This window comes from Oncorhynchus mykiss, chromosome 17 (genome assembly GCF_013265735.2).
Source record: "Oncorhynchus mykiss isolate Arlee chromosome 17, USDA_OmykA_1.1, whole genome shotgun sequence".
Taxonomy (NCBI): Eukaryota; Metazoa; Chordata; class Actinopteri; order Salmoniformes; family Salmonidae; genus Oncorhynchus; species Oncorhynchus mykiss.
The window spans coordinates 9465613-9491347 of NC_048581.1; the positions used below are offsets into that span (position 1 = coordinate 9465613).

At 41.6% G+C, this 25735-nt stretch overlaps 2 protein-coding genes across 2 annotated transcripts in view; both read right to left on the reverse strand.

Annotated features, from left to right (window-relative positions):
* Positions 1 to 82: 82 nt before the first annotated feature.
* LOC110510632 (myosin heavy chain, fast skeletal muscle) lies at positions 83 to 20378 on the reverse strand. The gene is made up of 40 exons (XM_036948807.1): positions 20329 to 20378; positions 19968 to 20195; positions 19450 to 19596; positions 18907 to 19063; positions 18171 to 18198; positions 17792 to 17906; positions 17577 to 17669; positions 17339 to 17399; positions 17059 to 17157; positions 16622 to 16725; positions 16061 to 16199; positions 15676 to 15794; positions 15374 to 15523; positions 15109 to 15279; positions 14589 to 14892; positions 14199 to 14263; positions 14018 to 14105; positions 13784 to 13901; positions 13513 to 13636; positions 11346 to 11482; positions 10545 to 10800; positions 10112 to 10354; positions 9629 to 9805; positions 9387 to 9532; positions 8831 to 8921; positions 8101 to 8490; positions 7853 to 7979; positions 6845 to 6963; positions 5536 to 5732; positions 5127 to 5310; positions 4845 to 5010; positions 4351 to 4475; positions 3877 to 4185; positions 3457 to 3660; positions 3180 to 3305; positions 2872 to 3042; positions 1045 to 1149; positions 869 to 964; positions 617 to 748; positions 83 to 215 (listed from the first exon to the last, which is right to left on the reverse strand). The coding sequence occupies exons 2-40, from the start codon at positions 20181 to 20183 to the stop codon at positions 195 to 197; spliced, it is 5820 nt and encodes a 1939-aa protein (XP_036804702.1). The 5' UTR covers positions 20184 to 20195; positions 20329 to 20378; the 3' UTR covers positions 83 to 194.
* Positions 83 to 25735, reverse strand: part of LOC110495038 (myosin heavy chain, fast skeletal muscle-like) — a 50754-nt gene continuing 25101 nt past the window's right edge. Inside the window, exon 41 of the mRNA XM_036948810.1 lies at positions 83 to 215. Within this exon, the coding sequence (XP_036804705.1) occupies positions 195 to 215 (21 nt within the window). The 3' untranslated portion in view covers positions 83 to 194. The remainder of the gene's footprint in view (positions 216 to 25735) is intronic.

Here is a 25735-nt window from a genome sequence, read left to right on the forward strand (position 1 = left end):
ATTGCCCCTTTAATTAAAGTACAATATTTTATGGTATTAAAAAGCTGTTTGCTGAGTAATAAATCCACGGTCACAAAGGAAGTGTATGTAGATCCACATGTTTTTAATCAATGCTCAACATTTCACCATGAAAATCATATTTTATGCAACACAGGAAAATGGTAAGACTTTGATCTTCAATACTTTGGTCTTGTTTATTCAGCAACTTCTTTACCCTGTAAGAATAAATAAATAATATAATGGATCAGTAATAATAATCAACATGATAAATATATGGATAGAATATAATGGATCAGTAATAACAATCAACATGATAAATATATGGATAGAATATAATGGATCAGTAATAATTATTAACATGATAAATATATGGATAGAATATAATGGATCAAGTCTTTAGTGCTCAGTACTCAGCTTGGATTTTTGATGTTGAAGTACTAACTGAATAACTCTCATTAGATTGTTTAGCCCTTCCTGAAATGTTCTTCTTAGGGATCTTCAATACAGTTGAGTGTAAAAGGTCTGTATTGACCTCTGAGAAGACTGAATCATAGGTGGTGTTGATGTGGTCATATCTGAACATGAGTCAGGTACAGGTTTAGCAGCAGTTCTGTACCTTTCCAGAGTCACGGGTCTTGGCTCTGAGCTTGTTGACCTGAGTCTCAGCGATGTCAGCACGCTCCTCAGCCTCCTCCAGCTCATGCTGAACCTTCCTGAACTTAGACATGTGCTGGTTTGCTGCTTCCTCCTGGGTGAGGAAAGGAGAGGGAGAGCAGAACATCAGCATTCATTATATACGTTTTTCTAAAGATAAATATATATTCAAATGCTGTTTTTTTCAGAGTATTTGACTAAGTTTGTGACTCACCGCTTCCTCAGAATGCCTCTTGTAGGCCTTCACTTTCATCTGCAGCTTATCTACCAGGTCCTGAAGTCTGTTAACGTTCTTCTTATCCTCCTCAGTCTGTGGGAGAAGATCAAATGATTAATGCCCCATAATTATATACACAAACCTGTCTGTGTGAAGAATGCACTTTCTCTTACCTGGTAAGTGAGCTCCTTGACTCTGCGCTCATACTTGCGGACTCCCTTGACTGCGTCTACACCTCTTCTCTGCTCGACCTCCACCTCAGTCTCGAGCTCACGCACCTTTGTGGAAGAAATAAATGTAATAAATGGCTGGTGAAATCAGATGTAAATCATCTTGTAAAACATGTAGAGTCTTCTACCTAGTCAAGGAGGCACAATTGTTGTCTGTTCCTATGTACTATTTACAATTTTTATTGAAGGGGTCTATAATTATAACAACTTTTCATTTTCCCGGTCAGTGGTTCCCAAAGTGGAATTTACATTTCAATTGTTATGAATATTGATAGTCAGAAGCGAGACAGAAGCAAATTAAATTCATAAATGAATTTGGAAGGTAAGTGGGAAAGCACCATATTAAAGTAATGTTTCCAGAGTATGTACATATGTTTGTTACGATTTCATGTTGTTTTTTCACGTTTTTATGAACTTGTGAATGTCCGCTAGCCCACAAGCTAATTTAGCCTTCTAGCTGGTAGCCCCACATAGCAACGCTAACTTCCCTAGCAACAGCCCTTTTGCAGCAGAGTGAATGAGAAGCTAGCGATCTGGAGAGAGAGAAATTAAACAATGTAACTAGATGAAGCCTAACAAATGATTACAATGAGATGAATTGGATTCATGTACAGTATATTATATCGTGTGTTGATATTTATTTCAAATTTTTATTATTATTATCATGAGTTCAGAAGAAGTCTGCCAGGACTTTTGTACAAGCTTGAACGAAGCAACTAGATTAATACATTTGTATATCTATATTTTAAGGTCTTGGCTACAACTCCACTAAATAAGTGTAACATATTCCCCAACATGTTGATTTTGAATGTAAATACATCCTGATTTAAGCTTTTAAAACTGCTACATTTTCTCTCCGACCCATGGCAAAATGTGTAGAATTTCAAGAAATTAGCTCTAAAATGACAAAATATTATTTCTGTCCAAAGGAAAAATGTGTAGAATAGCTGAACATTTGTTTTAAAACTGCAAAATTATGTTTCTGATGCCAGAAGGTGACTTAAAAATGTCCTTTCCCAGGGGCTGAGACATGATTAGTCCAGCCATGCACTGGAGAAGTCGTAGCAAATCCAAAAGATGAAGACTTGTAGACAATCCCATTGCGACCTTAGCTAGCTAAGCTCATGCACAGAAACATTGGATCTAACGGTTGTGCTGAACTGCACATGTTCATGCAGTCAAAAGCACTCCTTCGGTAGAAAGTTGTTTTTGATGAAAATTAAAACGTGTTGGTTTGTTACTTTCACTAGGTTGTAGTAATGACAGTTTCAGCTACTTAAAGATGTACTCCAGTATCTTAATACATTTACTAGAGTCTAGGTCTTGCCTTGAGATTTTAACAAAGAAGGATGAATTTTTCACTTCTCCCATAGACATCTCAAACCCTGGTCTGGTCTGAATCGCAAGCATTCCCGGAAGTCTTGCAATGTTGCACCTCTGGGTTTAGAAACTCTGTGGTAAAACTACCTGGATGCTATTTTTACTACACTCTAAAGTAGGAATTGTGTTCTGATATTATGAGGGGGTCACTAATGAATTTTCTATCACAAAAGGGGTCCCGTGTCAAAAAGTTTGGGAACCCTTGATGAAGGTGGTTTAGGGTGGCAGGTTTACTAGCAGTTAAATGTTGCTGTTTCAAATACCTGAGTCGTCAATGTACAAATTGGGTTGATGTGGCACTTAACCCTAATTATCACCTATCTGTTGCATATGACTTTATAGGATCAAATGCAGCAATCAGTCTTTTAATCCACCCTGCTGATAACTCACCCTGGACTCCAGTTTCTGGAGCTGCTTCTTGCCTCCCTTCATGGCCAGATTCTCAGCCTCATCCAGGCGGTGCTGCAGGTCCTTGACTGTGATCTCCAGGTTCTTCTTCATCCTCTCCAGGTGAGAGCTGGTGTCCTGCTCCTTCTTCAGCTCCTCAGCCATCATGGCCGCCTGGAAAAGTAGTTTGTTTAATTTATGCACCAATTGGCACAAATCATAACATCCCTCTGACATCTTTATTGTGGTTAACCAGCACAGCTACCATTTCTCTTGAGGACAAATCAAGATGATGTAATTCAAGGACTCACGTCAGTGATAGCCTTCTTGGCCTTCTCTTCTGCATTCCTGGCCTCCTGGACGATGTCGTCCACCTCTCCCTGCACCTGCACCAGGTCAGTCTCCAGCTTCTTCTTGGTGTTCAGAAGGCTGGTGTTCTGAAGGAGGAAACAAGACAATTTGTTTGACCCTCAAGAGAACTTACAAGGCTGAAATTCTGAAAATCTTCAAGCAAAGACTGTTGAATTCCAGGTGTGTGTAAACGGTATGCTTGGTTGAGTTTCATTAGAAATGGCTTTTGACCCATACCTGGGAGTGCAGCAGTCCAACACGCTCGCTGGCGTCAACCAGCTCAGTCTCAGCCACTTTGCGGCCTCTCTCTGTCTGCTCCAGAGCAACTCTCAGCTCCTCGATTTCAGCCACCATCAGACCGTTTCTGCGCTCCACCATGGCTACCTGCTCCTTCATGTCCTCTGCAGCGCGGACGGCATCATCAAGGTGCAATTGCGCATCCTGGGGTTCACAATGACATACGTTCATTAGGACTTGTGGAATTAGGGGTGGTAGGATGGGTGATAGAAACGTTCATTGGTAAGAATTTACTCAATATTTCCCTCCTTTGTACAGTATATAGTTCAATCTATTCAATTCCACTGTTCTTTTATTTTCTACAGATTCACAAACAAATCCCACTCCATGTTCAGATTTTTGAGCCTGATGTCCCTTTACCTTGAACTGTCCCTGGATGTTCCTCAGCTGTTTCTGGGCCTCAGAGGCCTGCCTGTTGGAGTGGCTCAGCTGGATCTCCATCTCATTCAGGTCTCCCTCCATCTTCTTCTTCACCCTCAGGGCATCATTCCTGCTCCTGATCTCAGAGTCCAGGGTGCTCTGCATGGAGTCAACCACCCTCTGACTGTTCCTCTTGATCTGCTCCATCTCCTCGTCCTTCTCAGCGATCTTCCTGTCCACCTCACCCTTGATCTGGTTCAGCTCCAGCTGCACACGCAGAATCTTAGATTCCTCGTGCTCCAGTGTGCCCTGGACAAATAGAAGCAGTCAGGCGAAATGTGTTCAATACATTTGGATGTAGGAATTATATATATATATATGACTACGCTAAACACCATTACAGGGAGCATTATCCTGTAGCTGGCGTTGGCTAGCTTAACACTGCTTTCCCCATCTAACAGCTGCAGTTTGTACCTCAGCCTCCTCCAGAGCGGTCTGGATCTCAGACTTCTCTGTCTCCACGGTCTTCTTGGCCTTCTCTAGCTCATGGATGCTCTTGCCAGTCTCTCCAATCTGCTCAGTCAGTTCAGAGATCTCCTCTGCACACACACACACACACACACACACACACACACACACACACACACACACACACACACACACACACACACACACACACACACACACACACACACACACAGGAGCAGTTTAGACTTGGGAGACTTCATGTGGATATTGCCAATGTACTGAAGTTGACATTGAATCATAATAACAGTTAATTAATTAACAGCAATTCATATGGTCTTGCAAATCTAATTGCCCTCCACATCCTTTGGTCGTTCAAAGGAATAGTGATCACAAGTAAAATAAATATATATTTTGATCTGTACATTTGATGCTTAAAGTTCTCTCCATTTTCAAAACATTAGTCAAACATGAGCCAAATAGAATCGCTGTCAAATGCTCACGTTGCAAGTTCTTGTTCTCTCTCTTCAGAGTCTCCAGATGATCCAGAGCCTCCTCGTAGGAGTTCTTCATCTTGAAGAGTTCAGTGCTCATAGAGCGAGCCTCCTTCTGAGCTCCTTCCAGCTCAGCCTGGCCCTCCTCATACTTCTGCTTCCACTCTGCCAGAACCTAGGAGTATCCATGGGAGTTTCATTAGATGAAGAGTTTTGAATCAGAAATATGCTACAGTTAATCATATAGCAGAGAGAAAATATCAACCTAAGGTGAGGTTTCTTTGTTTTCACCTTGTCAAAGTTCCTCTGCTTCTTGTCGAGGTTGGCGGCCAATGCGTTGGCTCTCTCAACATCAATCATGAGGTCCTCCACCTCTCCCTGCAGCCTCTGCTTGGTCTTCTCCAGGGAGGCGCACTTGGAGTTGGTCGCCTCAATGGTCTCCTCTGCCTCCTGCAGACGCTGGGCCAGCTTCTTCCTATTGGACAACAGAGGGAGGTTTTAGGGGCTGAAACAAATGTTACAATACATGTTGATGTAACATTTTCTCAGAGCCCAATCCACCATCACCATCAATATAATCCACCCTCACCATCAATACAATCCACCCTCACCATCAATACAATCCACCCTCACCATCAATACAATCCACCCTCATCATCCACACCCTATATTTGAGTTTTTTCTGTTGCGTGCGACTCACTTGGCCTCCTCCAGCTCCTCTGTGCGCTGGATAGCATCAGTTTCATACTTAGTCCTCCACTGAGCCACCTCACTGTTGGCCTTGGACATGCCGCGTTGCAGCTCTGCCTTGGCCTCCTGCTCCTCCTCAAACTGCTCCCTCAGGAGGTCACAGTCATGGCGGGCAGACTGGACACCGTGGGCAAGTGCATTTTTAGCCTGTGAGAGAGAAAGACAAAGAAAGATTGGAGTCAAACAAATTATGGTAGAAGTCTCTGATGGTGGTGTAGTCACCATGTATATCAAGATATGTCTTTAAACCAGGGTTCTCGAGCTGGAAGGCCGCGATTTTATTTGGCCCCTCACGTTTTCTGAATAAAAAATATAATTTTTTGACAGGGGGACCGTAAAAGACTGTAAAAACACCAACAAATCAGCTCCAAGTGATTTTATTTTTGGAAATCCAATCCAGAGTATTCCCTTGAACAACAGACAGATCTATGTGATCAGAGGCGTCATGCCCATAGGGGGCACAGGGGGGCACGTGCCCCCTCAGATTTGTCCTGTTGTTGTTTCTCTTTAATACTACTAGTTACCTTGTAATTTTCTGAAATTGGCTTTAGTCAGCCCAGATACTGTAGGTTCCCAAAATCCCAACCTCATAACTAGCTACCAAGAAGCCATTTCAGGCTATCAATCGAGGTAGAGTGGCTAGCTTGTCTAACTATCTTAGCTGGTATGCCTGCTAGAAAGGCTGGTCGACTTAAGAAAAGCAAGCAATAACTAAATGTACTGAATGAGTCTCAAATTCCTTTCAATCTTTTACCCAGATTTTAGCAGAGATGAAGAGAAGCATATTTAGTTTCTTTAAAAACACCAGACAAGACACAGACAGCTGAAGAGGTATGCTGAGATATGTTTTTTTTTTTTTTTTTTTCAATGAATTAAGTATAAAGATTATGACTATAGATTGCAGGAAAAGCTGTTTCAGGTATTTGAAAAATGCAAAAATCTCCAACTTCAGGATGGGGGCCTACCCCCCCTCAGGACACCACCCCCAGCCACCATCAGATTGACCCAATCTGGGGGGGGGGGGTGTATTCTGTCCCTGTCCGTGATTGCATACAAATGTAAGCAAGGTTTGAAAATATTATGTTTTAGTCAAATATTATATCTGTCTGTGCTTCTTGCATTCAATTGGCAGTCTACAAATGATTTGTAATTATGTCCTGACCATCCCCACAATAAAAAAAATCAGCACGCAGCTGAATCTAGTTGATGATCCCTGCACTAAACTCTGGGGTCGGTGGAGTCCATCTTGGGTCCCTTACCTTGACCTCCTCCTCAATCGCCCTCTTCAGCTCCTCCACCTGCTGGGTGAAGGCCTGTTTTCCTCTGGTCAGCTGAGACACCAGGGCTTCCTTCTCTTCTAGCTGGCGGCCAAACTCACCTGCAGTGACAGAGGGACATCTTGTTAATAGGGTCTCTGTTCTCTTGGATTGAAAATGTATTTTAATGTATCATGTGGAATGTTGTTCGGTGGTGAATTGTACAGTAGAAACTATGTGGACCATTGGAGGCTCCTCAGAAGAGGAATGGGAGGACCATCATCCTCAGTGAAATTAATAAAAAATAAAAATAGTGAAACATTAAAAAAGTTAGATAAAACCAAATATATTCACACCACCAAATCATTGATTAAAACACAATGTTATGCAATGAAGGTCTACAGTAGCCTCAACAGCAATCTGTAGCGTAGCACCATGGCGTAGCGTAGCACCATGGCGTAGCGTAGCACCATGGCGTAGCGTAGTTTTGAACTGAAGTCCAGAAGGGAAAAGGAGGAGACGAGATGAGCACGTAGATGCGAGAAGGAATTATACAACGAGCAAAATGATCATGCTGTTTGTATGTGGCTTCTATGAAAGTAAACTGTGTCTGCGTGGGATCAGGGTAGTATTCATTCCGCACATTCTGTTGAAAACCTTTCTTAAACGGAACCAAATAGAACAAAATTAGGATAACATACCTGAATTTGTCCAATATAAACTCTCGTTTGCAACTGTTGGACTAATTATTACAACCTAGATGAGCTAGATGCAGGCAAGAGTGTGCAAGGCAGTATTGAATGTATCACAGTCTCTCATCTCGATTACTCAAATTCTTCTCTCGACCTGCGCACATACGTTGTAAACTGCTCCTAAAAAAAGATTATTGTCCTCCTTCATCTTAAACATCACCGACCGGCACTAATGTGGACTATGGACATAAATCCCCAACACATTTTATTGTGTTTTAGTGAAGCAAAACATTAGTTTGTTGTTCAATGCTGATGGTACCATTTTCTGTCAGGAGTCTGGCCCTCTGTCCGCTGATGTCATTGACCTGGCGAACATTCTCATCATTCTTAGTCTTGAGCTCACTCAGCTGGTCCTCAAGAGTACGGCACATCTTCTCCAGATTGCCCTGTTAGTGAAACATGTTCCATCGTTACTTTATATATGTGAATCCTGTCAACATCAGTTGAGTTGAATGGTAATGTAGTTGACCCTCCTCAACACTGCTTGATCAAAACATCACTACTCACCTTAGCCTTGGCGACGGCCTCCATGTTGCTGGAAAGGTCATCAATCTCCATCTTGTACTCGCTCTTCTCCTTCTCCAGCTTCTGCTTGACGCGCTGCAGGTTGTCGATCTGCTCCCCGAGCTCAGCCACACTGTCGGCCTGCTTCTTGCGCAGAGCGGCGGCTGTGGCCTCATGCTGCAGGGTGGATTCTTCAAGATCACGACGCAGCTTCTGGAACTCAGCCTCACGCTTCTTGTTCATCTCAATCTGAGCAGCAGTGGCGCCTCCGGCCTCCTCCAGCCTCTCGCTGATCTCCTCAAGTTCCCTGGAGAGATCGGCCCTCTGCTTCTCAACCTTAGCCCTGGCAGCACGCTCAGCCTCAATTTCCTCCTCCAGCTCCTCAATACGGGCCTAGAACAGGGGGCAGGAGCAGGGGGATGAACACTACAATACAGTTGAAACAATTGAACCTCACAAAATAATAATAGTATGTATATTTTGCATTAATGTGTTAATACAAAGACAGTTAATATATTCAGTAGATAGTGTCCAATGCAGGATCCAAACTACAATTTTGAAACATCATCTTTACAACAGCAAGAAGCACCACATTCCAACTTATTCAGCCATCAGAATCTATCGGGAAAAATGTGTGCTACCAGAATAATGTTTTTCAAGTCTGTGCTTTTCTGTTCTGGAGCTTTGTACCTGGGTAAGTCTGGAGCTTAGACCCCTAGATCCTCTACTGTACCTGGAGTTCCTTGATCTTCTTCTGCAGCTGAGCTCCCAGAGACTGCTCATCCTCAATCTTGCTGAGGAGCTGAGTGGTCTCAAAGTCCTTCCTGAGAAACACAAATATGCCGATTGCAGAGTTAGTTTTGGTTCGAAAGTGTAAAGGGAGGGTATCATACCATTCACATTCCTTTTAAAGGGATACTTCAGTATTTTGGCAATGATGGCCTGTATCTACTTCCCCACAGTCAGATGAACTTGTGGATACCAGTTGTTTGTCTCTGCATCCAGTCTGAAGGATGTTAGATGTAGTTTTGTGAGCCAATGCTTACTAGCATGCTAGCAGTTACCATAGAATTCCAGTCATTGCGCTAACAGTTAGCAACTTTAAACTGCATGCAGAGATAAAAATGATATTCACAAGTTCATCTGGCTCTGGGGAAGTAGATAAAGAGCTTCCAAAATCCTGAAGTATCTCTTTAAGAATCACATGAATATGCTGATTCACAATTACAAGAATTTGCCAAAAACAACCGTTATAGCACATAGTACTGTAGTCATTTGTTTGTGTTTACTTCTTGATTTTCTCATCAGCTTGCTGCTTGTCATTCTCCAGGTCCATTATGGACTCCTGTGCCAGTTTCAGATCTCCCTCCAGCTTTCTCTTGGATCTCTCAAGGTCCATACGGAGCTTCTTCTCTTGCTCCAGAGAACCCTCAAGCTAGAAGATAAAAACACATATATTGTTAAAATCTAAACAACTGAAGATAATATCATCTTACATACTATCATGGCCAAAATGTCCAAGTCCACTCACGTCGTCCACTTGCTGTTCCAGCTTGGTCTTGGCCTTGGTCAGAGTGTTGACTTTGTCCTCCTCTGCCTGCAGGTCATCCAGTGTCTGCTGGTGGGCCTCTTGGAGGGCTTTCTTCTCCTTGGTCAGCTTGGCAACACTCTCATCCATAGACGCCATCTCCTCTGTCAGGTTTTTAACCTGTAAATGGCCACAACATAATTATACTTCACCATAAAGGGGAGATAGAGTTTGTTATATGTTGCATTCAGTTCGTTTAGATTAGTGCATCAACAATTACTGTACTATAGATTCAACACTAGATGGCAGTGTTCACCACGCCAGTGTACTGAATGGAAGTCATAAATGAGGGGGAGCAGAACATACAATGAATGTACCCCACAACTGAAATTCTACTATTGTGTGTTCATTTTTCCTGCACCCACAATACAACTTGAATTCCATTTCTGTTAAGCTATGCTTTGAGTTGATTAATGTTTGGAAGACCTTGTTTTCAGTGGCGTGCTTCTCCTTCTCCACTTTGGCCAGGGTGAGCTCCAGGTCATCAATGTCCTTCTTCAGCTCAGAGCACTCATCCTCCAGCTTCCTCTTCTTGGCAGTCAACTCAGCATTGATCTCCTCCTCATCCTCCAGCCTCTCGGTCGTCTCTTTGAGTTTGGCCTCCTGCTGGATCTTGCTCTTGATGAGCCCCTCACACCTTTCCTCAGCATCGTTCAGACTCTCTCCTTCCTGGTTTCAGAACAGGGGATAAAAAATAAGCGGCATAATTTTGTGTATCAAAATACTGACTTCATTTAGTCAAATATGTCAGACCAAATCATGAAATATATAAATAACATTAACAGCAATAACAGTGTGCCTGTGTGTGTATGTAAATGTGTGTTTAAATGTGCCTTCATGTAGATCGTTGCTCACTCACAGATGTTACTTGGAGCGCCAGGTCGTTCTTCTCCTGTGTCAGGGACACCAACTTCTCCTCCATTTGCTTCTTTGTGGACAGAGCCTTGGCCAGGTCTATTTTCATCTTCTCATAGTTCTCCTTCATGTTGGCCAGCTCCTTCTCAGTCTCAGCGCTCTGCAGCAGGGGCTTGATCTTGAAGTACAACTTCATCCATGGCCAGGTTTTGACATTCATGAATGAGCGGATGTTGTACTGGATGGCGAAGACAGACTCTCTGTTCAACAGAAAGGATACAGTGGCATGGTGAGTGACGTCCCACCAGGCACAGACTTCAGGTCAACATTTTGTTTTGATTTACATTTGGTTGAGTTGTCAACTAACATGAATTCAACATGACGTTGAAGTCGGAGTAAAAGAACAACAAATCCTCTGCCCCCTTTTGTATACAGCTGAGGAATCGGTGTAGGGAAATGTAACCCATCTTAAACTCACAGACAGCTCTCTCGATGCAAGGACTGACAGGTCATGCATGTTAAGCTCAACAAGACTTTGATATTTTTCAAAAGTAAATGGGCTAATATCACAAATGTATTAAATGACAGTGGAACAGCCAAATCCCAAACTGCAGCTATAAAGCGAGAATCCTTAGTTGCTACATCCATTTCTGGACTAAATTCATTAACCCAAAAGCTTTAGTAGACCATTATAAGATGTACTTTCTCATTCTGAACAACTCACAGCATATATAGTATGTAATCATAATGCATTAGATACAGGTGGTTGACAGAAAGCTTTGCCAAGATGTCTACTATTCCTCACCTCCTCTCCATCATCTTGGTGAACTCTCTCCTCATGAGGAATCCACGGCTGAGAGCCTGGACCATGCCGACCAGAGTGGCCAGCTTCTCATCTCTCATCTCCTCCAGGACACCCAGCAGACCGGCTTTGAAGAACACCTGAGACACAGGTTAACATGGTCAATGGAACCACAGATAGAAAGGCTTGAATCAAAAGAGGGGAACAACACCACTAGATTGATTTAAACAACATTAACTCTGCAATGGTTGCAACCAAACCACGGGATAGGTTGTGTCTAAGTTGTTAGTTATTGTACTGTTGTACAGAGCCTTCAGAAAGTATTCACAGACCTCAACTTTTCCCAGCCTGAATTTAAAATGAATTACATTGAGATGTTGTGTCCCTGGCCTTCACACAATAGCCCATAATGTCAAAGTGGAAATATGTTTTTAGACACATTTTTACAAATTAATTCATTTGAAATGAAAAGCTGAAATGTCTTCGGTCAATAAGTATCCAACCCCTTTGTTATGTCAAGCCTAAATAAGTTCAGGAGTAAAAATGTGCTTAACAAGTCACATAATAAGTTGCATGGACTCACTCTGTGTGCAATAATAGTGTTTAACATGACATTTTAATGACTTGCTCATCTCTACCCTACACATACAATTATCTGTAAGGTCCCTCAGTCGAGCAGTAAATAAAACACAGATTCAACCACAAAGACCAGGGAGGTTTTTCCCTTGACTCTCAAAGAAAGGCACCTATTGGTAGATGGGTAAAAAAAGACATAGAATATCCCTATGAGCAAGGTGAAGTTATTGATCACACTTTGGATGGTGTATCAATACACCCAGTCAATACTAAGATATAGGCATCCTTCCTAACTCAGTTACCAGAGCGGAAGGAAACCTCTCAGGGATTTCACCATGAGGCGAACGGTGACATTAAAACAGAATTTAACGGCTGTGACAGGAGAAAACTGAGGATGGATTAACATGTAGTTACTCCACAACACTAATGTAAATGACCGAGTGAAAAAATGGAAGCCTGTACAGATTAATAATATTCCAAAACATGCATCCTGTTTGCAATAAGGTGCTTAAAGTAAAACTGCAAAAGAATGTGGCAAATAAATGTACTTTATGTCCTGAATACAACACATTATGGCAAATCCAACACAACACAACACTGAGTACCACTCTTCATTTTTTCAAGCATGGTGTTGGCTGCATCATGTTGTGGGTATGCTTGTTGTTGACAAAAACTAGGGAGTTTTTTTACAATAAAAAGAAACGGAGTAGAGCTAAGCGCAGGCAAAAACCCTAAAGGAGAACCTGGTTCTGTCTGTTTTACAATAGACACTGGGAGACAAATGCACCTTTCAGCAGGACAATAACCCCAAGCAGAAGGCCAAATATACACTGGAGTTGTTACCAAGATGACACTGAATGTTCCTGAGTTGCCAAGTTCAGTTTTTGACTTAAATCGGCATGAAAATCTATGGCAAGATTTAAAAATGGCTGAAAACAGACACATCATCTTGCAATGATTAACAACCAGCTTGACAGAGCTTGAATAATGTTTTAAAGAATAATGTTCAAATATTGTACAATCCAGGTGTGGAAAGCTCTTCGAGACTTACCCAGAAAGGCTCACAGCTGTAATCGCTGCCAAAAGGAAGTCTAACATGTGTTGGCTCAGAGGGTTGAATAACCAAGATGTATTAGTGTTTTATTTTTTATAATTGTTTTTTTTTTACAAATGTTAGAATTTTTCTTCCACTTTGACATTCGAATATTTTGCGTAGCTCATTGACAATAAATCACAATTAAATATTTTTAAATCACAAATTTTCACATTTTTTATTTTTTTTTGTTTTGTTTTTTTTAATCAAGGGGTGTGAATACTTTCTGAAGGCACTGCTGATGAATAATGTACACAGATACAGACAACTGCAGCCATACCACTCTAACACCATGCGCATGATAATTACTTTCGTTTCTCTTCTATACTTGTCATGTAATGACTTTGAAGAAAAAAAACGCTACAACGATTTTCCACTTTTTCCATTAGTTAAATGAAGAAGAAATAATAACATAGTGGGTATACCAACTTAAGTGATTTTAAATTATCATTGTAGTTGTGTTTTGTTGTCAGATTTTGCTAGGGGGGGTATTTGACTGACCTTGGTGTGTCCAAACTTGTAATCCTCGTGATTCACATCAATGGACCCAAGCAGCTTCTCAGAAGCCTTCTTGTTGTCCATGAACTGGCCCTCAGGGATGACGCTGGCATTCAGTACTTTGTACCTGAATGAGGAGAAATTTTTAACATGTCAAGTTGTAATATGTTGGTTATATTTCATAAAAGGTAAGCCTATTCTGATGCTGGGAAAACCCTTGGAGCAGATATTTTATAAGGTGTGCGTGTGTGTGCGTGTGCTTGTGCGTATGTGCCTCTGCTTGAAATCAGCATAGATGATTCTGCTGGGGAATCCCTTTCTGCAGATCCTGATACCCTCCAGTACACCATTACACCTGAGCTGGTGGATAACCAGGAAGTTCTCCATCAGACCTGGCAAAACAAACCAAGTCTCTTTTAATACTCATAAACAGGTTATAGATTGGGATTGTTAAGGTTACTGATACTATACTGATGAGATTACATATTTAATTCAATATTTATTGTACCTGGAGTCTTTGACTCGTTGGGGATCAGGCAGCGCACAAAGTGAGGATGAGTGCTCCTCAAGTTGGTCATCAGCTTATGTAAGTTCTCCTGTAAGGGGGTTACAAACCATTTTCTCAGACATCATTTATGATAATCAATGCAACTTTTAAAGGACTGAATATGCAGATTTCAAAAGCTCACCCTGAACTGGGAGGACACAGTCTGCATGGAACCACCCTTCTTCTTGCCTCCTTTCTTGGCTTTATCTGTTAAAATGGGGGAAAGTAAAAGATAACTAGAAAAGTAAATTTCCTAGAGCGGATGGAATAAATAGAATAATAATAAGAATATGTAAGAAATTTAGAGTGGTCTTGTCTTCAGCAAGCACACTAATTATAAACCAGAGAATCTCTGGTTAACTTCACACGTATCTAGAGGCAAATGCTGTCAATCAGATTGTGTAGAATAACACCTATTGTATGAGTAAATTAACCCAGTAATAAACCCTGAGAAATTGTGATATATTCAAGGACTTTAAAGAAAATTGTAACTGGTGCTTAATTAAATATTTTGACGTGATGCCAGTCTTACCCTCAGGTGGGGCAGCAGGATACAGGGCAGCCAGAAGTTTGACTCCTGACTTCCCGTACAGTTGACATACTGAGTCGTTCAGGGGGTCCTTGTTCTTCTCCAGCCACCCAGTGATGTTGTAGTCCACAGTTCCGGCGTAGTGCACCAGGGAGAAGTGGGCCTCTGCCTTGCCTTTGGCAGGCTTGGGCTTCTCAAATGCCTGTGCTTTGCCAAGATGCTGGGAGTACAGCTTGTCCTTGAAGGTAGTGTCTGAAGACTTGGGGAACATGCACTCCTCTTCAAGGATGGAGAAGATGCCCAATGGCTTTACGAAAGGAGATGTATATCAAATTAGTGATATTTACACTTTGGATCACATTAATTCCTTTAGTAAACATGCTGTTATAGGATTATATTCATTTAGAGGCACATAATAGGAAACATATTGAGATCTCAACAGTCAGATACTGATAATATCTCAAACAGCGCTCCATATGAGCTTTGCTTTTATGGTCCATTATAATCCTCACAGACATCTTACCTTCTCAATAAGCTCAATGCAGGCAGCCAAGTCCATGCCGAAGTCAATGAAGGCCCAGACGATTCCCTCCTTCTTGTACTCCTCTTGCTCCAGGACGAACATGGTGTGGTTGAAAAACTGTTGCAGTTTCTCATTGGTGAAGTTGATGCACAGCTGCTCCATGCTGTTGTACTGTTGATGGAGTTTTAAAAGGGGTAATTTCATCATACAAGTTTGTAATCCATCTCAATCAGAACGAATTGTCTTGTTCTGGTCTCATACTCACGTCAAAGATCTCAAACCCGGCAATGTCAAGCACACCGATATAGAACTGCCTTGGATTCTTGGTGTCCAACATCTCATTGATACGGATAACCATCCACAAGAACATCCTCTCATAGATGGACTTGGCCAGAGCACTGACTGAGTTATTAACCTGCAATGATAATACCTCAAATTAATACATGAGATATTGACCATGCCCAGTGATAAGGTGATACAAGCTTGGGAAAAACAAAAACAATGCACTCGTCCCCAAAATAATTCCTGTGCTCAGAAAATGGTAGATTCTGTGTTTGGCCACCTTACCTGAGGCACAGTCTGTCCCTTGGTCACATACTCATTGCCGACCTTCACTCTGGGGTAGCACAGAGCCTTCAACATCTCAGCTGAGTTCAGACCCAGAAGGTAGCCAATTTTATCAGCCACTGGAGAGAGAACCAACAACAACAGATTCAGGCACACAAGAACGCTTTTTTTCTGATGTTAAACTGGCAAATTAGTTTGGATAACTTCTTTGTGGGTTAGGTTTTGATTCATCTAACTTCAAGTCATTTGAGGAGGTTGTACCTGTTCTCCAAAAATTATCTCCTGCCTGACTTTCATGTGGCACTGTCTGTCTTAGGTGTTCTATTTCTATGTTGGGGATTGGGACAAATGCTTTACATATTGTATATCTATGAGTGGGACTCACCCTCTGTGCCGTCTGGCTCGGCCTGCTCCTCACGTTGCTTCTGCTTGAATTTCAAGTTTCCATGGTGCACTACAGCTCCTGTCAGCTTGTAGATGCCAATCTTCTCTTCATTAGTGAATCCCAGGATTGTAATGGCATCCTGGCATTAAAGATGAAGTACAACGGTGATGAACTAACTTCGGTCAGTTACACTACAGTTCTGTGCTGCTCACTGCAGAACAAATGGGATGGATAGATTTGACTGGCTTCTCTGTTCCACATGATTACGCTTGGCAAACACATTAGTAGATGGCAGCACAAAATCAGTTTTCACAGTTCCACAGGACACTTAGTGGCGCTCTCTTGTGGATGTCTTACATGTATGTGCCTCAAGGCGAAGTGTGAAGGCATGAAGAGTTCCTTGAGGCACATGTCTAACTAACACAAGGCATTTAGAATCAAACTAAAAATACATGAAACTTCCCAGCTGCCACCAAGTTGGAATTACACAGAGCATTCAGTGTGTATGGTGGTCCTACCCATTCCCTATCTAGAGTTTGGTTAACCCTTTGTTTGACTCACATCTGTGGCATCCAGCTCTTCCTTGTCGTCGATGCTGGCCACGGCGATCTGACCCTGGCTACACATGGGGAAGTCGTAGGGGTTGGTGGTGATGAGCGACATTTCTGTGGACAACGGAGAAATGCTTGTCAAGTAAATCTCATAGAATTCTGCTGTCCTACTTTACAGTATCTCTCCCTCCTTTACTCAATAGATGGACTCAATGATACATGTAGTATATAATGAATAGCATCAAGAGGAGACTGAGACTTGTGGACTAGTGCATCACAGTGCATTACTTGATAGATATTTCCCAGAGACCTAACCCATGTCTAGATGCCTTGTTACCTTGGATGTAATCATTGTAATAGTATTATTAGTGTGGACTATGACATATTTTTATAAGTTCCACAGATGGGGGTGGGAATAATTTCCCCTGAACCTCTACTTTGTCGTACCAACTATCTCAGGTTTGTGGCCTGTCATCATCTGGAAGAAGATGTGGTAGCCTCTCTCATCAGGCAACTGGAAGGACACTCTGGACTTCTCCAGCAGGTCTGAGAGAGAAAGAGAAAGAGAGAGAGAGAGAGAGAGAGAGAGAGAGAGAGAGAGAGAGAGATAGAGAGAGAGAGAGAGAGAGAGAGAGAGAGAGAGAGATTATATTTGTCTATGTGATCTCCAAAAAAATATATGTGTTGGATTTAGGAAGGCATTGAGAAATAATCAAAACCAACTCACAGGTCTCAATGTCAGCTTTAGCCAGTTTACCACCTTGGAAGTGAATCCTGATGAATTTACCCTACAGTAGAGCATGGGGGTTAAAAATAGGTCAACAAATAAATCAACAATTTACTTTGATAGACCTCTTTAAACATTACAGTTTGTTGGTCATCTATTGAAATGACAATAGGAAACTACTGAAATATATCTGTCCAATATAAGGTAACTTCCAACGTGTGCCCTTCATACTACTTACAAAGCGAGACGAGTTGTCGTTCCTCACTGTCTTGGCATTACCGTAAGCCTCCAGTAGAGGGTTAGCTGCAATGATCTGATCCTCAAGAGACCCCTGATTGAGACAAATACAAGTTGCTCAGAAACTGGTAAAGCACATTTTTCTCGATTGATCACTTTTCTTGAAACATGATTCAACCAAACTGAAATTAAAAGGCAAACATAAGAACAACCTACCTGCATTTTGCTGGGGTCTACTTCCTTCTTCTTCTCTCCACCAGACACTGCAATGGTGGCAAAGTACTGGATGACACGCTTGGTGTTGACAGTCTTTCCTGCACCGGATTCTCCGCTGGTTTATATGACAGAGAAAGAGGGGTTTTAGTTACATGTTTGAGTGTCAGATTGTCTTTCACTAAGAAATAGCATAGAAAAATACACTGTTAACCTGTGTTCTGACATAAGTCTTTAACAAATAATCCTTCTCATCGACTCGTTATTACACATAACCTGATGCTCTAATCTCTCCATAATGTCATGTATTTCATCACACCAAGTGACCCAACTTATTACAATAGAAACACTTTCTCAAGTGACATTTTAGTAAACAACTTACGTAATCAGGACGGACTGGTTCTCCTTATCTGAAAACAAAACCACATTACTTATCATACTCAAGAAAGATTATGGGGACATTATTTAATTCAAAGCATCATCATGAATTTCAATTTGGAACATTTTCCATTCAAGGGTAGTGAAATCAGATATTCCCAGCAAACTGTTCGAACCTAGACTAGAAAATAGGAGATACCTCTCTGAAGTATATTTCAATTTCCATTGATGCATGCATCCATCCATGAGCACTTAATGGACATTCATCCAACTATCCAACCAACCATCCATCCATCCCTCTGTCCATCCAACCATCCACTCATCCATCCAACTATCCAACCAACCATCCATCCATTCATGAGCACTTAATGGACATTCATCCAACTATCCAACCAACCAACCAACCATCCATCCATCCCTCCGTCCATCCAACCACCCATTCCTCCATCCATCCAACCATCCATTCATCCATCCAATTATCCAACCAACCAACCAACCAACCAACCAACCAACCAACCAACCAACCAACCAACCAACCATCCATCCATTTGTCCATCCATCCAATCATCCATTCATCCAACCGACCATCCTTTCATCCGTCTATCCATCCATACATCCATCCATCCAACCATCCATCCAATCATCCATTCATCCATCCAATCATCCTTCCATCCGTCCATCCATCCAACCATCCTTCCATCCATCTATCCATTTATCCATCCATCCATGGGAGCTTGTACCAATCAGCATGAACTGAAAGGCGTTGTCAGAGACGGAGAAGATATGGGGTGGAGCCTCCATCCTCTTCTTCCCTCTGTAGGCGTTGACAACCTCTTCGTCGTACACAGGGAGCCACTTGTAGGGGTTCACCGTGGCGCAGAAGAGCCCCGAGTAGGTCTAGATGAAAGCATAATTAATTTAGGAGATTTAGGAGATTAACAAAGTCAGATGTACTTTTACCTGGATTTATGTGAGGATGTGGGTGTACTTTGGTATGCTGATGTGGATCTACTGTATTGATATGTTTTGGTTTCTACCATTCATTTATGTGTAGGACTGTATGTGTGTATTTATTATCTTCATGTGTGTGTGTTTATTATCTTCATGTGTGTGTGTTTATTATCTTCATGTGTGTGTGTATTTATTATCTTCATGTGTGTGTGTTTATTATCTTCATGTATGTGTGTATTTATTATGTTCATGTGTGTGTGTTTATTATCTTCATGTGTGTGTGTATTTATTATGTTCATGTATGTGTGTGTTTGTATGTGCAGGTTTCTTACATAGATCATCCATGCTGCATAACGCTCTTTGAGGTTATACAACACAGAGGCTTCATTCAGGTAGGTCATCATGGCCATGTCCTCAATCTTGTCGTACTTAGGGGGATTCATCTCATAGATGTCTGCATCTTTGAACTCTTTTCCTTCCTGAAACAGTCAGAAATCTAGATTACACACAGATCAAACTGGACATGACTGAATGTTTTTTGCTCATTAAATACATGTTGAATCTTTAAAAAAATATATATCCACATTTAATCCAACTACTTAGTTATCACCCACTGACACATACATGGTGATTCTTGACTAGTCAATTACAAACAATCTATGCCATTTGTTAAGTAGCTGCGTTAAAGATGATGTGTTTGAAGGTTATATTCTGGCTACAAAAAACAAGAAATGCTTCATAATATTTATTTTGTTAAATATTTTATATTGAAATGTTTTTGATCATTTCGATGAGTTTTCAAGAAATTGAGTAATTGCACAAACTTGAATACTTTTCAGATCAGGATTACCTCCTTAGTGCCGTCAGGTTTCGTGACTGTCACAGTACACTTCCCTTCAGCCCTGGCAGTGACCAGACCCTTAAGGTACAGCTCCGCCTTGTCTGCCACATAGCAGGCATTCTTTGAATCAAAGGGTGCGGCTTGTGCCTCCATCCTCTCCTTCTCAGATTTACGGAGGTATATGGCAGCCTTGCCGTAGATTTTCATCTCCGCGTCCGTACTCATGGTGACGGATAACTAGGAAAGAGATGAAACAAGAAACATGATTGACTCTGTGGTGCTTCCTCCCCAGTCAACAGAGTTAGGTGAGCGGTATCTCTAACAGAATATTCTCATCACTTTTTATGTGAAGAGTCAAACCGTGTCTCACCTTATTTTTTCCCTCCTACAGATGAATGTGTACTTCTTAGAGGACCCTGTGAAACATAAGGTGTTGAACTTTTATACCTTTATTTAACTAGGCAAGGCAGTTAAGAACAAATACTTATTTTGCAATGACAGCCTAACCCCGCCAATCCCTCCCCTAACCCGGGCAACGCTTTGCCAACTGTGCGCTGCCCTATGGGACTCCTAATTACAGCCGGTTGTGATACAGCCCGGAATCGAACGAAGGCCTGCAGTGACACCTCTAGCACTGAGTTGCGGTGACTTAGACCAGGTCGCAGATGCAAATGAGAACGTGTTCTCAACAAGTCTATCTGGTTAAATGAAGGTGAAATAAAAGACCGCTGAGTCACTCAGGAGCTGAGGTGCCACTGGTAACTTTCATTTTCCTAGTGACAACACACTTTACCACTATTTTTTGATTTGATTAAAATGAATACCGCTGAAAACCCAGTTACATTCTAGACACTTAAATTTACCAACAAAATGAAAATTAGTGTTTAAAGTAAAACATTTAAAGTAAGAAAAAAATGTTACATTTAATTGCATTTTGTCAAATTTTACAAGAGACATGCAGAAGTCAATTCAAACAGTGCAGTTAGCTACTGCCTCAGTTGCTGAGTACAACGAGGAGACAAATATACAAATCTAAGGAGGTGGAGAGAGTCTTACCACAGAGGAAGAAGGTATCTGACTTATGGATGCTGGGGCCTCAGCCTCCTTATATCTGGTTGGAAGTGCCAACCAAGCAAAAGTTAATTATGGACCACTCTGGGAAAGGACATGAATTGGATGAGAGACCTCTGTGTGTCTGTGTCTCACTAGCACCTCCCACTTCCAGGAGCACCACACTCCCATTACATGACTTTTTTAATGTCATATTTGTCTCTGAATTGAATTTCACTGAATTTACTTAAGCAAGATTTCATTACTAATTGTTATAACAATATCAAAAGTTTGATAAAAATGTTATTTATCGAAGAGATTCCAATGTTACTTCTACTGAACCTCATATAGTGTAATGGACTGAGTCCATGTTGCTTCTACTGAACCTCATATACTGTAATGGACTGAGTCCATGTTGCTTCTACTGAACCTCATATACTGTAATGGACTGAGTCAATGTTGCTTCTACTGAACCTCATATACTGTAATGGACTGAGTCCATGTTACTTCTACTGAACCTCATATACTATAATGGACTGAGTCCATGTTACTTCTACTGAACCTCATATACTATGATGGACTGAGTCCATGTTACTTCTACTGAACCTCATATACTGTAATGGACTGAGTCCATGTTGCTTCTACTGAACCTCATATACTATAATGGACTGAGTCCATGTTGCTTCTACTGAACCTCATATACTGTAATGGACTGAGTCCATGTTGCTTCTACTGAACCTCATATACTGTAATGGACTGAGTCCATGTTGCTTCTACTGAACCTCATATACTGTAATGGACTGAGTCCATGTTGCTTCTACTGAACCTCATATACTGTAATGGACTGAGTCAATGTTGCTTCTACTGAACCTCGTATACTGTAATGGACTGAGTCCGTGTTGCTTCTACTGAACCTCATATACTGTAATGGACTGAGTCAATGTTGCTTCTACTGAACCTCATATACTGTAATGGACTGAGTCCATGTTGCTTCTACTGAACCTCATATACTGTAATGGACTGAGTCCATGTTACTTCTACTGAACCTCATATACTATAATGGACTGAGTCCATGTTACTTCTACTGAACCTCATATACTATGATGGACTGAGTCCATGTTACTTCTACTGAACCTCATATACTGTAATGGACTGAGTCCATGTTGCTTCTACTGAACCTCATATACTATAATGGACTGAGTCCATGTTGCTTCTACTAAACCTCATATACTGTAATGGACTGAGTCCATGTTGCTTCTACTGAACCTCATATACTGTAATGGACTGAGTCCATGTTGCTTCTACTGAACCTCATATACTGTAATGGACTGAGTCCATGTTGCTTCTACTGAACCTCATATACTGTAATGGACTGAGTCCATGTTGCTTCTACTGAACCTCATATACTGTAATGGACTGAGTCCATGTTACTTCTACTGAACCTCATATACTGTAATGGACTGAGTCCATGTTGCTTCTACTGAACCTCATATACTGTAATGGACTGAGTCCATGTTGCTTCCACTGAACCTCATATACTGTAATGGACTGAGTCCATGTTGCTTCTACTGAACCTCATATACTGTAATGGACTGAGTCCATGTTGCCCCACTACAACTAAAATAGTTTTCATTAAGTCTAATCTGACCTGATTTAGTTCCATTTTAGTGGCATTAATCCTCATCAATGTAGGATTGTATATCAAATGTATATGTATATCAAATTAGCAGTGTGTAAAGTACTTAAGTAAAAATACTTTAAAGTACTACTTAAGTAGTTTTTTGGTGTATCTGTACTTTATATACTATTTCTACTTTTGCTAACGTAAGGTCGGCAGGTAGCCTAGTGGTTAGAGCGTTGGGCCGGTGATCGAAAGGTTGCTGGATCGAATCCCTGAGCTGACAAGGTAAAACTTAGATGTTCTGCCCCTGAACAAGGCAGTTAACCCACTGTTCCTCAGTTGGCTGTCATTGTAAATAAGAATTTGTTCTTAACTGACTTGCAGAGTTAAATAAAGGTAAACAATTCTCTCCACCGTAAGGCAATTTGGTAGAATCTAAGGAAATTAGCTTAAAATAGCCAAAAAATGATCTCTGCCCCATGTCTAACATATGTGCTGAACGGTCATGTTGTCAACAAGGCAACGTGATTTATGTTCAGAAACATAAAATATGTTTGAATTTTCAAACTAGTTTTCATTGGGAAGGCAGATAAAGACTTTTATCAAAAGTAATCATTTTTGTACGTGAAAACATGGAATCGTACTCATCACTCCACATTCTTATTTAATTCAGTTTTGTTTTGAGACGACTTCGCCTTCGGACAGAATGGGGAACCCGGCTCCAGCCTGGTTTCAAAATGAATGCAATAGACACTAACCCCTTTGACCCGGGGCACTGGACAGTAATAGAACTCCCTCACTGGTATTTTCACCACCCCTTTTAAGAGCTGATCTGATTGGTGAAAATACCAATGATTGAAAAAAAGTTCAGAATTGGGCGGCCTGTCTAAACCCATCCTAAAATACTGAATCTGATTTCAAGTAATTAAGGGCAATATTTAAGATTATGATCATTTGATTCAGCTGAACCCTCTGTGTTATTGCTGGGGTAGAATAAAAGCCTGCACACCATGTGGATGTGCTGTCCAGAACAGGTGTTGAAGGCCCCTGATATACTGTTATTAACTGCCAGACATTATTAAGCAGTTGAGCAAACTATCGTTATAAAATTAATTGTACATATTTGATGTATTTTAGCAGGGCCTTGGGAGGATAACATCTCTTGATCCAATACATTTTAAAGGTGCTTTAAACAACTCAGTCTGTGCTCACAAAGTAGTTTTTTAACCACAGACAGGAGTTTGTCTGAGACACCCCAGCGCTTTGGCCTGAGACACCCCAGCGCTTTGGCTGAGACACCCCAGAGCCTTGGCCTGAGACACCCCAGAGCCTTGGCCTGAGACACCCCAGAGCCTTGGCCTGAGACACCCCAGAGCCTTGGCCTGAGACACCCCAGTGCTTTGGCCTGAGACACCCCAGAGCCTTGGCCTGAGACACCCCAGTGCTTTGGCCTGAGACACCCCAGAGCCTTGGCCTGAGACACCCCAGAGCCTTGGCCTGAGACATCCCAGAGCCTTGGCCTGAGACACCCCAGAGCCTTGGCCTGAGACACCCCAGAGCCTTGGCCTGAGACACCCCAGAGCCTTGGCCTGAGACACCCCAGAGCCTTGGCCTGAGACACCCCAGAGCCTTGGCCTGAGACACCCCAGAGCCTTGGCCTGAGACATCCCAGAGCCTTGGCCTGAGACACCCCAGAGCCTTGGCCTGAGACACCCCAGAGCCTTGGCCTGAGACACCCCAGAGCCTTGGCCTGAGACACCCCAGCGCTTTGACTCACGTCAGCATTTTCTTTACATGATTCAATCCATTCAAATGTCACAGGCAGTAATATGAGAGGCGGGGTCATGCTGTGACATGGATTCACATGACAACCAAGAATGACTAATTAAGGTTTTATTTTCCAGGTCACATATTTCGCTGTAGATCTATTATGGTGTCAGCAATGTGAGGACCTTCTGGTCGACTAAAAAGCTCAAAATAATGTGCTGGCCTGTATCAGATCTCTCTGTGGCCTACAGTATATGTATGAGGTCTTCACCTTTCAGCATGCAGTGTGAAGTCAATGGAGGGATAAATGTAATTTTAATCTAATACATTTACACGGATAAACTCTTTGTAGTCCAAATTATTACTCGCTGTCAGTGACCTCCAACTATGGCCATGATCCACAACTGGCTGTCAGAAATACATGCAGCTCTATGACCCTCCATCAAAGAGATGGTATCAAACCACATCTTCTGAACTGTTGTTGAAACACCAATTTGATCCCATACAGTCCATAGCAGAGTTACCAAAGCCACAGATAATGTACAAGCGCCACAGATACTGTACAAGCCCAATATAGACATTTTCAGAAAACAGGTGTGTCAGAAATACATCCAGCTTCCACAGCAATATATCTCAGGTCATTTGGCATTGCTTTATTGCTTCATCAGCAGATCTGCTTCCATTTGAGCCGTACACCAGAGGATATGACCATATATGATATAGATTGTAGGAAGACACAGTCAGGTCCATAACAGAGAACATAAATAAAACTGGGAATCCCACAACCTCCTTTCAGCTGCAGCTGTTGCAACACAGCACGTCTCTGGGGGAGCAGGGGACTCTTCCTACCCAAGCCTTTTGAAGAGTCAGGACAAGTGACAGTCCATTCCACTGGATCAGGTATTCCTACAAGGGGTACGCACAATGTCGTTGGGGGTACGCCAAATGAAAACATGATTCACATTTTTTTTTTTTTTTAATCTTTATTATTATTATTATTATTTTAAATCTTCACATTTTCAAACAGTCCATTTATATTTTCCGACAGGAAACTCTACATAGAGGAAACTCTACATTTGGTAGAGTTTATTTTCTCGCCTGAGTAGCCTCGTTTCACTGCCAAAAATAAAATTGAACCATCTAGTGTTCAGCAAAAAAGCAAAACAATGTCAAATACAGGTAGCCTAGTCAATTAATTAACATAATTAACAAATAATTAACATCCAATCACATTAACCGTTACTCTCTCGTGGGAATTCCACTAACAGTCCGTATGTAGCCAAACGTATGGCCTTTTTTCCAATTTTCAGCTAAAATGACATACCCAAATCTAACTGCC